The following is a 13894-nucleotide window of genomic DNA, read 5'->3' as shown; positions in this document are numbered from 1 at the left end:
GAATATCTGATTGGTCTGATATTGCCCATTTTGAATAGAATTGAGAGTATTAGTTATTTTTAATGTACTGAAGTACATACACTTTACAGTGACTTGCACATTGCTCTGTCAATGGACTGAGAAATATGCCATGTTTTAATATGGGGCATGTGAAATTCTAAGGGCACAGTTACCAGCACAAAATATGGTCCAGAAATGGCCTAAAAAATTAGTTTTTTGAGTCCAAAGGAACAAAATATTAGGGAACTCCAAAAAACCTAAACATCTTGCATACCTAGACATCAAGATGAGTCGAACTTTATATCACATCTAGATGCATTTCCATTACAGTTATGCGCAAAATAAAAGCGATACTTCTGCAATGTCAACAAAACACACATGCGAATTGTCTGCGTTTCCACTGAGTGAATTTATGTGAATAAAGTTTGTTTTTATCCCTGAAATGATGGGTGTTGGTTCTGTTAGTTCAATTACGTCTACAATTGCCGTGTTTGTTTTTAATCAAAGGCAACGGAGTGAGTGAATACAATAAGGAGAAGGGAGACTCCTTATACTTGGCCGAGGCAATGTATTAGGGATTTTTTTTAAACTGTCTGCAGTGATTTTACCAAGGATTTTAGGATAAGCAGCTCAACATTCATGGAATTATGTGTCCCCTGCTGTAGCATACAATAGCGAGCCAGTCCCAACTGAGAAGTGCATAGCCATGGCGCTTTATAAACTGGCTATCTGTGAAGAGTATAGGGTTGTTGCTGAGATTTTTGGTGTGAGCAAAACCACTTTTCACAGGTGTGTATATGGGGTGTGTTAGGCCATATGCTCCAAACTATAGGGAGGTCCAGATCTAATTATGCAACGTTTAATGCAATGCAGGAAAACAATGCAAGCCAAAAAAATTGTTAAAAATATCTTGTAATAAACGAAAATGGACTTACATTGAATTTATTCACTGATTTTTCATGTAATGTCTCACTTGTCCTCCATTCAGTTGTGAATTCTCTATGTAATAAACTTAATAAGTTATAGCGTAATGAAAATTCCATAATTAGATCTGGACTACCCTGTAATGAGGCAATACATCACATTACCAAATGTGAAAAGAGTCATGGCAGATTTCACAGTGCACTTACAAGGCACACAAAATACCTCAGGTGTACAGTGTAATCAACGGCTGACATATCCCTATTTGTGCACCAAGTGACGGGTGCCTGGATTATACTAAAAGGAAAGGCTGGACATCTGTTGTTCTGCAGGTGGTCGTTGATGACAGATTAATGATCAGGGACATTTGTGCTGGGTCACCTGGTAATCAATATGATCCTGTTGTTTTTGCAACTTTACATTTGCACAGGTATTTGAAAATGTATGCCACGTCACATGACCTAAATGTGAAAAAGTGTTTCCATTGCATTTGCAAATTATTGTTTTTTTGTATCACCTGAAAAACCACCTCAAGTGAGCATTTAAACTTTTTTGCGAATTTTGAATTTTTTCAAAATTCACGTCTTTCCATTACCATTTTTTTGTTTCACAATTTCAACATGTGCATTAAAGGAGGTTAATGGAAACAAGGCTAGTGAGTCAGGAACAGCAGAAAAAAAAACTGATTTCTATATTTATCATAATCTATATTTTCCCTGATAATTTGTTCACTGCACTCTGTATTGCACATAGTGAAGAGCACTATATAAACAAAAGTTGTATTATATTGTATTTCAAAACATTTATAAGTAATTCTTATGAAGACAAAAAGATAAGGCATAAAAACCAATGCAAAGCAAAAAGAATTAACACAGATTAACTTGACAGAAATGTATCACCACCAACTAATACTGATCATCTTGTGCAGCCCATCAGACTCATAACAAGGTAAAGAATAACAACACAGGCCGCAACCTGACACTACTGAGGCTTCATTTACTGTGGATGCTTGCTGGTGTTCTGTCAAACCACACAACCTATCAAAATATGCCTCTGCACATGCGCAGTACACATGCATTCTAAAACAACAGTCAAATATGTTTCTTAAATAAATCAATAAAATGTAATGAAACGGACCCTACTAAAATTATTATTTGGCACTTAAGCCATTAGGGGAAACATCAACAACGCCTCAATCCAATGCCTTTGCCAATTTAATCTATGTGTTTTTGTCCAGCATTGTTCTGATAGTAAGCCAAGCATGATTGCATTGTGCAACCTTACCAAAAAAACTTGGCTGATGGTGAGTAATACCGTAAAAATATTATGTTCATTTTGGTGTTTTCACTTTTAAACGTGTAAATATTTTGCGTGTGTAGCATTTTTCGACAAGGCAGCACAAATTGACAGAACACCGACCACTTAAACAGGTGAGTGCCGACAATACCGCGGTAAACGCGATACCGCGCGCTCCCGTTACGTGCAGCTGCGCGACGCCTATACCGCGCGCCCACGTCGCCCACATTTCTTACGCGCCCGTACGTCACAAACAGTACTTTAACTGCACAGCTGTCCCTCCAGAGGATGCTGCCGTGTGCTTCCAACTTTCTTTTTTTGTCTTAAGTTTGCCCGAAAGCACAACTATGTGGACCACTTTAAAGAAATGTCTGGAAAGTTCACAACAATGCCGAAGGGATGTTAAAAAATAGTTTAAAGGAGCAGCGAAGCCTGCTGTTACACGCCTGCCGAAAAGGCGCCCACGAGACTTGCTCCTCTTAAACCTTCCGTGTGGCGCTTACACCAAAAAATAAATAAAGAAACAAAAATGTGAACACAGTCCTCTTACCCAGATAGCGCCTGATTTCCAACAGGATTTGAGGGGGTCCACCGTTCAGCTGATAGCACAGAGATCCCATACAGAAGAATAGCAGGGTGGCCATGCAGAAGCCATAGTCGTGCAGGGAGAAGCGCAAAAAGGTCAAGGAAAGCCAGCCGCCGAGGGGTTTCGTATCTCTGCTGTGGTTCGGAGGTGCACTTATGTGGCGGCTACTGTTGTTGTAATTCTTCATCATCTCCTGCTCACACGCAGTCGCCGTGAATGGTCATCCATCAGCCTGTGAAAAGTGAAAAGTTCGCGCTGGCTCATCTGAAAGTCGACATCGCGCGTCTAACTGTCAGCGAGCGAACGAAAGGGCGCTCTTCGTGTCGTCTTCCCTGACTCCTGTGCCACTCCTCTCAGCCTGTTATCTGCAGTCTGTCAGCCTCCGTGGGTGCCTTGTGAGGCTCGAGCATTTCGGAGAGGGCAGTTAAGAAACCATCCTGCACTGACTTTAAACCTCAGCTGTGGTGTCGAGTTACCGGCGGGCGGTCGAGCTAGGCGGTGAACGAGCGTTGAGCAGCTGCACTACAAAAAGCAAAGCGGCTGCCACGCGTTGTAACGGCGAAGCGACATCTAGCGGCTCAGGGGCGCCTGCGCGACCTGGCAGCGCCTCGAAAAAATCCCAGACACTTTGGCAAATTTGTAAGCATTGGAGTGTGCAAGGAAACTAAAACGTCTGCCTGAAGAAAATAAACTTCAAAGAACGCGTGGGGCTCTCGCTCATCGCATCATATTATAACTGGTAACTAGCTGTTTTCATCGGCTATGAATGCACGTCGAGATGAGATTCTAAGTTTTTTCCGTTTTGATACACGAGACATCTGGCTGCAAAAGTCAGATGGATATGACGAACGTAATTTCATTCTGAATTAATTCCGAGAATTAGGCGGCTTACAAGGCATTTCATTCAGAGTTATTTCACATTCACCCTATTCAGGTGGCAGATCGACCGACCGACCATGAGCTGTCTGTATCTGCTCATTCCAAATCAGACGTGCCAGGCAGCAGCATCTGGCGTGAGGTGGGAAGTCAGTCGAATGTAGGATACAACACAGACAGACAGTCACGCGTGACTTTGGAATTTAGAAGGAAATGGCGACCATACAGAAATGGAAAAGTAAATTTGAATGTAATCGGGTGAAGGGAGACAGTCAATCAGTACAAACTACTTGGCAACTCAAGGCCACAGGCTTGTTCTCCAGCACTCACTCTGTCACCTTCAGCATGTTGTTACACCTGTCATTATCCCTGACTTCGTAAACATGGCACGTGATCTATTAAGGGCTGCAATGGATAAGTTTTTGCTCCAGTTAAGACCTGCATTTGAACTGGAAATCCCATCTAAGTTAAGTATATTCTTATAATGTATTAGACCTTTACTGTGTCATTGCAGAAAAACATATTTACCGTTTGTAGGAATGTATTAAAAAAACGGTAAAATTTTCCAGATATTGAGGTTTTTGTTGTGTTACATATTTTAAATTGCCATTGCTATTTAAACAGTTCATGCATCCATCCATTATCCAACCCGCTATATCCTAACTACAGGGTCACAGGGGTCTGCTGGAGCCAATCCCAAGGCAGGAAACAAACCCCGGGCAGGGCATCAGCCCACTGCAGGGCGTGCACACACACACACACACTAGGGACAATTTAGGATCATGTCTTTGGACTGTGGGAGGAAACCCACGCAGACACGAGGAGAACATGCAAACTCCACACAGGGAGGACCCGGGAAGCGAACTCAGGTCTCCTAACTGCGAGGCAGCAGCGCTACCCACTGCACCACTGTGCCGCCTTAAACAGTTCAGTGTTATTGAATTAGTATTTAGTGCATGTGTCCTCCGTATCAGAGATCATTACAGGTATTTGGTTAGCTTAAAGTGCAAAATGAAAAGTACTCCATGCATGTTTGTCAAATTCAAACTCTAATGCCGTACTAAATTTCACATTGAATTGCCTTTCTAACTGCAAAATGACAGTAGGAACATAACAGTTAATTACACAATGACTTAAGTTAGGAGGAGTATTCATTTTTAGAAATAGTGTCAGTTAACAAAGAGAGACAAGGCACAGGAGGAAATGACAGGGGCAGCTAATTCATTGCTGTTTCTTCTTCTGTGATCATTAAGTAGCATTTGTTTTCTAAAAAGTTTATCTTGAAAAAGTAAAATACATCCAACAGATCTGTGTAGCTTAGTTATATTTGTTACATTTTTTTAAAAAGTAAGGTCAACCCATTGGTGCCTTTTTGAATTTACCCCAAACTCAAACAGCTGACTTCTAGGCCCATACAGGCCCAATTTAGGGCTCAGGACTAAACAGTTTTGTAATACAAAAATGCCTTTTAAGGAAGAGTGAAGTCTATAAAGCCTCTGACTTTGAAGGACAATCCAAACAAAAATCTTTATAAATACAGAATTTATTTTAATATAACAAAAAGCAGGCAAACAAAGAAATAGGTAAAAATGGGGAAAAAGGATTTACCCAACCAGTCTAAAATTGAAATCTATTTTAGTCCGTGACTTCCAGCCATTGGGTGTGTCAGACTTGCCAGGTATAGTTGCTGAATGTCACAAGGCAGGTTAAATTTACCAACTGAATGCTGTCACAATCGTGCTCATTTCTCATTATGACAGCCAAAATTACAGGCTGCCTAACATGCATTGTACTTCCAGATGAGCATTCATTGGTTGCCCGCTCTCATAACACAAAGCCTGGCCCAATGATTAAAGGTGAAATCAAATCTATTAGATTTTGTCGGAGCAAGTTGCAGACTTGATGGAGGTAGTCACTGGCCATGTCACATTGTGCAATCGGTGTCACAGAAATATGCTGCTGACTCCCTCTGACTTGCTAAAATTATGTAAAAGAAAGCATACACCTGAAACTCACTGGAAAAATTGTCCAAAGTGCCATGGCATTAACACACATAGTAGCACAGGAGTAATTTAGAACCCCTAGTCAACCTAATTAGTATTTCTTTGGTGATGTGGGATGAAAACCCAGCTGAAGGCTCAGATTGCTGGTATGGAAGGAATATACTGCAATATCAATAAGTACTGGTAGAGGACCAAATATTTGTTAGGGACAGGCAAAAGATTGAGATACTAGGAAAACTAACAATAAGCAAAATGTATAATGTGCGTAATGCACAAAATGAGAATTAAGGTCAAACTCCTTCTTTAATGCATATTAATGGGTCCAAACTAGGGCAGTGAACCTGCCTGGAAGCACTCTTTAATAGTCCCCAATTAATGACATTATCAAGCAACAGCAGCCATCACATGACTGGCAATTGAAACCATTACTATAAATCAGGTGGCCGTGTCCATAATCTGAAATATGGCCAAAAGGTGAGGACTGAGCTTGTCCCAAACAGAAGTGTCTTCTAGTCCTTCCTGGCTCAACCTCACTAATTTGATTCTGTCTACCTGAGCCTCCTCACCACCAATCAATAATCAGTTCACAGCTTAGCATATCTCTCTTTTCCCAGGTATCCAGAACATAGGACTCAGATTAAATGAGACAAAAAATAGACAATCATTGACCTTTGGTACAAGATACACTTATTAATTACAGTATGTTGTGTTCAGACATGGAGGAGATTAATTCAGAAGACTAATAACAAATTGCTGCTTAAATTCAGCTCAGAACAGCCATTGCTCCCAGTCACACTCCACCAGGTATTTTTGTCAGTTCCTCCTAAGACCGTCCAGAGGCACCATGTTTTTTAAAAGAAAATATGTTTTAGTTGGAATAGTTGAGGGCAATGGGGCATACTAAGCACTAAAGGGACAGGCTAAATTGTTATCACAAAGAGGCAGGAATTCATAAACCAAGAAAGAATTTAAAGCATCAAATCCAAAATGCAAGACACATTTGAAATCAGGGAGCAAAATAGATTTTCCATCACAAAAATCCTTTACTGCTTGGATACTCCAACAAAACAAATTGTTTTCAATAATCATGACCCTGTAGTTAGGATATAGCGGGTTGGATAATGGATGGATGGATGGATAATCTTTCATCCAAAGTGTTGACATCTTAAATAGGCTGGGAAAAGTCATGAGGCTTCCTTGTTACTTGATTGGCAATATGCATACCAACTTTCACCAAGATAATGCCCAATGAGCAAAGCTTAGCATAAAATGATGGAAACATATCTAAAAACCAGAATACAAATTGTCATATGTGGTGATTTTATGGCAATAATAATAACATTAATAAACAAGTTTAGATACACATTTGAAAAATTCCAAAAATTAAAATGGAAATTCCAGGGAAGTCATAAGATTATTTCCTAACAATTTCAGTGTAAGCATTGCAGTCTCCCAATAGGACAACTGAGTGAGTAGGTGAACACCAAATCTGAGGTCTCAAAGCCGGAATACTCTGAATTACATGTAAAAAGTTTTCCTCAGTGTAACTTGAATTATGTTACAGTGACTTTCTTGTTCATTGGTTGTGTGCTTGTGATTGTCCATACGCTGCCCTCTCACATGGTGCAACATTATTGCTAGAGAGTGCTGTGACAAGGGTGATGTTCGAAAAGCCTTAATGCAAACAGAAAGGGACTTTAGACCACACCATTAATAGGGCTTAGCCAAAAGGAGATTCAGAAACTTAGGAATTGGTCATATCAAATGTCAACCAATAATAATAAACAAGACCAAAATGCAAACTGGAAGTGTTAGTAAAATGAGGTTAACCATGACTAAACAATCCTTTTCATAATTAAAAGATTGCAGCAGAATGTTTTGCTTTATATTGTAAAGCTTGGAAGCCATGTTCTATGTGTCATCATCTTATAAAGACCTGAACTCAACATCACATGACCGACGACAGGCATAGCAACCACAAACAAAATGAAAGCAACAATGCAGAAATACAAAATGACACCTTGATGACATCACCAAAATATGAAAGTACTTAAAAAAGTTATGCAACATTATGTAAGAATATTCAAATTCTTTGCAAACTAATTATAATAAAGGGAGAGAAACCACCATGCCATCTCCCCCAAGTCTGATGCCATGTACAGAGATGACTATATCTAGCCACTGTTTATCAACTTCTCACACAAATTCAAGCTCCTCTGCCATAAAAGTTACATTCCATGTGCCACAAGTCATTTTTCCTTGCCAAGGTCTTGACCCTCATTCAAATAGCATTGCACCTGTCCTCTGACTAGTGGCAGATAAAGTAGTTATGGGTATGGGTATCTTCGCCAGCAGGCCCAGCTGTAGGAGTCTGTCTGGAAATTCATATTCTGATGTTCTGTTTGGACAAGTGTATCATGGGTAACTCTATAAGGCGTACATGGCACCCACCTGGCAACAGACAACATGGCTCTGAGGATTAGAATGGCACACAAGCCCTTCTGACATGTCAAGGTCACAATTCTAGGAGAAATATATGATACTAGGAAATACGCGGACCTCCAACTCTCAAATAAGGTGGTTCGAATAGGGAAAGCTGAACCTTTCCATTTTGGGAAGACGTGTTTTTATTTCACCATGAAAACATACAGCTTTTTCATATGTTGCTGCTGTTCTTTTTCTTACTTCCTATTATGGAGTCCTTTGGTGCAGTCAGTGATTATTAAACACATTACTTATACTTGATTATGAATCCAGAAGACATATGTAGCGTGTCCTGGGGGATTACCAATAGTTGGACTTGTCAGATTCGAACTTCTATTACAATAAACTTTTCTGCCCACCAGTAAGATGCTCAGCAGATTCCTTGTCACATTGTTGATCATTTTATTTTTCCACAGATGCTGTGATTTAAAATTTTTTGACTTACGAGAACGTTTCATGCTGTAAGCTTTCAATTACAACCAAGATCAAGGTTCCAGTAGTTTGTAAGTACCAACAGGTTGCTGTGTAGTATGACGGTCAGCTGCCATTCGTCTTCTTCCTATCACATAATTTGCTTTGTGCTCATCAGATTTTGCCGCTGTTCTTTTTCTTTCTGCCATGTCACCTTCTCGATCAGTTTGCCGTAGGAAACACACAAGCCCAGCTCGCTTTGCCAAGGCTGGAGCTACCTGAAATTTGTTGATTCACCAGCACATATCAGGTCATAAATTTTCAATTAGGAACAAGGTCAAGGTTCTAGGCCTAGTAGTTCAAGAGTAATTATGTGACAGACCAACAAACCTTAACATTATATCTCTCTATTATAATAAAAAAAACTTGGGTTGAGATGTGATCTTCTCGCAAAATACTTTGACATCCCGCAAGAGACATTTTAATGTCCCACGAGAGAAAGCAATGAGACAAAAGGACAGCTCCTGTTCAGGCTTTTAAATGATTGACGTGCAGCACAACAAGAAGAACATGCAGCTTGGCAGCAGCAAGCCAGCAGCTGATCCATCCGCATCTCCTTAGCGCGCGTTCAGCAGTACTGTATATATATATATATACTTTTATAATTACTTTTATTGGAGACTTTTATTGTTGAGATGTAACCAATACAGTTGAATCTTGCATCTGCTACATGGAATTCTAGGTCCTCTGATTTTTCCTCTCAAATTTCAAAGGCATTAGGTGTTAGGTTGATCTATACTAATAAAAGGCAAAGCCCTCACTGACTGACTGACTCACTGACTCATCACTAATTCTCCAACTTCCCATGTAGGTAGAAGGCTGAAATTTGGCAGGCTCATTCCTTACAGCTTCCTTACAAAAGTTGGGCAGGTTTCATTTCGAAATTCTATGCATAATGGTCATAACTAGAAGCTATTTTTCTCCATTTACTGTAATGGAGTTGAGCTCGAAAGCCGTGGGGGGCGGAGTTTTGTGTGACATCATCACGCCTCCCACGTAATCACGCATTACGTACAAAACCAGGAAGAGCTACAAAAAGCACTGAAGAAAACATGCATTATATAATTAAGAAGGCAGCGAAACAATTAGAAGCGAGCGAGTGACATATAAAACCATATTCAGCGGCTCACGTGAACTGACCCAGTGCGCAGACAAAAAGCAACAGTTCCAAAGAGTGCTGAACAAAAACCGAATTACACTGCTACGCTCAAATAGATAAACCACACGCCGTGGCGCAATGGTAGAGCCTTCAGCCTGTAGCGCCGAGGTTCGATTCCCGAGAGGGGATGCACTAAGTATATACACACGCTTCTTGATTCATTTTAGCCTCGCATCCCCTTGGTTTGAGGCGTATGAAAAAATATCGGTTAGCAGAAAGACAGATCACCAATTGAAGCTTTATGAATAATGGATACTTTATTCGCGATCAATGATTGTTTTGGTAAAGCCATACTCAGTGTATTCATTAGATGAACGGTAAAAAAGTAAGAGCGAGGGGGGGTAACTTATTGAGGCACACAGGCAAAACCACAATAGCACGCGGGCTCGATGTACTGTAGTGCGCGATCACATTCGAAAAAATATTTCTTTTCAAGTTCTATTTAGTCCATATGTGTCAAACTCAAGGCCCACGGGCCACATCCGCCCAGTGTAATTATATCCGCCCGAGATCATTTTATATACTGTATTATTGTTATTAATGGCCGGGGATATGAAGCGCTGGTAACACAATAAACTACAGATCCCATAATGCAGCGCTTCAGCTGCCTTGCCAACACTTACGCGTTAATCAAGTCTAGCTTATGATGCTGCAAGTTATTGCGCAGCTAGCCCACACGATGCCGAGAGAAAAGGTGATTCTGAACATAGAGCCTTTAAAACCGATGGGAGGCTGAGTATATGTTTACTGACATTGCGGTAAACCCGTGTGTCTCATTTGTGGAGCTAATGTGGCTGTAATTACAGAATTTAATCTAAGACGGCACTATGAGACAAAACATCAAGATAACCTGAAAGACCTGAATGCAATGCACAAGATACAGAAAGCAGAAGAGTTAAAGAAGAATCTGACACTTCAGCAGACGTTTTTACCCGTGCAAAATCACAAAGTGATTTCAAGTGAAGCTACTTTTATGGGAGACACAAATGCACCAGTGCAACTTGCCCCACTTTCCCTGTTGCCAAGTAATGTTGAACCAAGTTGGCACTACGGTGTTCCCAAATACGCACTTTGCTGATAAACTGGCGCACTGCGCACTGAGTTCGCACGGCGCTTTGGTGACTTTGAAGAACAAAAAGAATTTTGAGTTGTTTACGCAACCCATTTGCTGTCGATGTGGAAACTGCACCTGTGCAGATTCAGATGGAGGTGATTGAGCTGCAGTGTAATGGCACACTGAAGGCAAAGTACGATACTGCAGGCCCACAGTTTATTCCCTCCATTCCCGCAGAAATGCTCCAGCTCCGTCTACATGCGGCTCGAACCTTGTGCATGTTTGGTAGCACATATCTGTGTGAGAAGCTCTTCTCAGTCATGAAGACTAACAAAACAGCACACAGGAGTCGCCTCACTGATGAGCACCTGCAGTCCATCCTGAGAATCTCCACAACACAGAACCTCACACCAAACATAAACGAACTTGTTGCCAAAAAGATGCCAGCGTCCAGCTCTGATAAAATGACATATGAGCAAAGACAACTGAATGATTTGATTTGTTATTGCTGAAAAGAACAAATTTTATTTATATTTCCAGGTTTTGTTATGCACCATGTTCATATTTGAATTTGTATAATTTTGACAGGATATATTTTTATGGAGAGCAAAATCTTTTGGGATATTTAAAATTTAAGTTTATTTTTATATAAAATTACATAAGAGTAAAGAAATTTGAATGTTTGTTCTTTTAACGTTTACTTTATTTCTAACTTGTATAATTTAGACAGGATATATTTTTATGGAGAGCAAAATATTATAAGTTATTTAAGGTTTGAGTTGATTTATTCCGGAATAATATTCTGTCGACTAAATAAAAATTCCTTCTATTTAAAATTTAAATAGAACTTGAACAGAAACGATAGTTCATAATATCCACGCAGACTTGCGTAAAGAGGGGAGTCATCCGTTTTAACAAACAGCGTATTGCACTGATACGAAATAGCCTGCCCATTTAATTATTTAGGAATGGATAAATAAATTAAGATTTTTGTACAAACAGTCATTTTTCTTCCTTCATGGATTCTGTCACCCCCAGCAACAGTTGCTCGCACCCCAAAGACTGTACATATGTATATATATATATATGTGTGTATATATGTATATAAGTATGTATATATATGTTTATATGTGTGTGTGTGTGTATATGTATATATACTCAGCAAAAAAAAAACGTCCCTTTTTCAGGACTGTGTATTTCAACAATAATGTTTTAAAAATCCAAATAACTTTACAGATCTTCATTGTAAAGAGTTTAAACAATGTTTTCCATGCATGTTCAATTAACCATAATCAATTAATTAACATGCACCTGTGGAATGGTCGTTAAGACCTTAACAGCTTACAGAAAGTAGGCGTTTAAGGTCACAGTTCTACAAACGCAGGACACTAAAGAGACTTGTCTACCGACTGTGAAAAACACCCAAAGAAAGATGCCCAGGGTCCCTGCTCATCTGCGTGAACGTGCATTAGGCATGCTGCAGGGAGGCATAAGGACTACTGATGTGGCTAGGGCAATAAATTGCCATGTCCGCACTGTGAGACGCCTAAGACAGCGCTACAGGGAGACAGGAAGGACAGCTGATCATTCTCGCAGTGGAAGACCACATGTAACAACACCTGCACAGGATCGGTACATCCGAATATCACACCTGCATGACAGGTACAGGATGGCCACAACAACTGCCCGAGTCAAACCAGGAACACACAATCCCTCCATCAGTGCTCAGACTGTCCGCAATAGGCTGAGAGAGGCTGGACTGAGGGCTTGTAGGCCTGTTGTAAGGCAGGTCCTTACCAGACATCATCTGCAACAACGCCGCCTATGGGCACAAACCCACCTTCGCTGGACCAGACAGGAGTGGCAAAAAGTGCTCTTCACTGATGAGTCACGGTTTTGTCTCACCAGGGGTGATGGATGGATTCATGTTTATTGTCGAAAGAATGAGCGTTACACCGAGGCCTGTACCCTGGAGCGGGATCGATTTGGATTGATGGCTAGGGCCATTCCCCCCAGAAATGTCCAGAAACTTGCAGGTGCCTTGGTGGAAGAGTGGGGTAACATCTCACAGCAAGAACTGACAAATCTGGTCCAGTCCATGAGGAGGAGATGCACTGCAGTACTTCAAGCAGCTGGTGGCCACACCAGATACTGACTGGTACTTTTGATTTTGAGCCTCCCTTCATTCAGGGACACATTGTGAAACATTTTTAGTTTATGTCTTATGGTGTTGACTCTTTTAGTGTTCATACAAATATTTACATATTAAGTTTACTGAAAGTAAAAACAGTTGAAAGTCAGAGGACGTTTCTTTTTTTGCTGTGTATATGTACATATGTATATATATATATGTATATATATATATGTGGATGTATGTGTATATATATATGTATATATATACTGTATATACAAAGTATATGTGTGTGTGTATATATATATATATATGTGTGTATATGTTTATATGTATATATGTATGGATATGTATATATATATATATGTTTATGTGTGTGTGTGTATATATATATATATACTGTATATATATATACTGCTCAAAAGAATTAAAGGAACACGTTTTAATCAGAGTATAGCATAAAGTCAATGAAACCTATGGGATATTAATCTGGTCAGTTAAGTAGCAGAGGGGGTTGTTAATCAGTTTCAGCTGCTGTGGTGTTAATGAAATTAACAACAGATGCACTAGAGGGGCAACAATGAGATGACCCCCAAAACAGGAATGGTTTAACAGGTGGAGGCCACTGATATTTTTCCCTCCTCATCTTTTCTGACTGTTTCTTCACTAGTTTTCTAGGAGACAAGCAGTTACTCTAGGAGAGCTGGAGAGGGCCATGGAAGGTCCATAACCCATCAGCAGGACCAGTATCTGCTCCTTTGGGCAAGGAGGAACAGGATGAGCACTGCCAGAGCCCTACAAAATGACCTCCAGCAGGCCACTGGTGTGAATGTCTCTGACCAAACAACCAGAAAAACTTCATGAGGGTGACCCAAAGGCCCCATGTCCTCTAATTGGCCCTGAGCTCACTGCC

General features: G+C 40.3%; 1 protein-coding gene across 1 annotated transcript in view; it reads right to left on the bottom strand.

Moving 5' to 3' along the window:
• The window catches only part of usta (uronyl 2-sulfotransferase a), a 396647-nt gene extending 393264 nt beyond the window's left edge, over positions 1-3383 (bottom strand). Inside the window, exon 1 of the mRNA XM_039747559.1 lies at positions 2768-3383. Coding sequence (XP_039603493.1) covers positions 2768-2993 — 226 coding nt within the window. The 5' untranslated portion in view covers positions 2994-3383. The remainder of the gene's footprint in view (positions 1-2767) is intronic.
• Between the last annotated feature and the right edge of the window lie 10511 nt (positions 3384-13894).

Source organism: Polypterus senegalus, chromosome 3 (assembly GCF_016835505.1).
Source record: "Polypterus senegalus isolate Bchr_013 chromosome 3, ASM1683550v1, whole genome shotgun sequence".
NCBI lineage: Eukaryota > Metazoa > Chordata > Cladistia > Polypteriformes > Polypteridae > Polypterus > Polypterus senegalus.
This window is presented reverse-complemented; position numbering and strand designations above follow the sequence as displayed.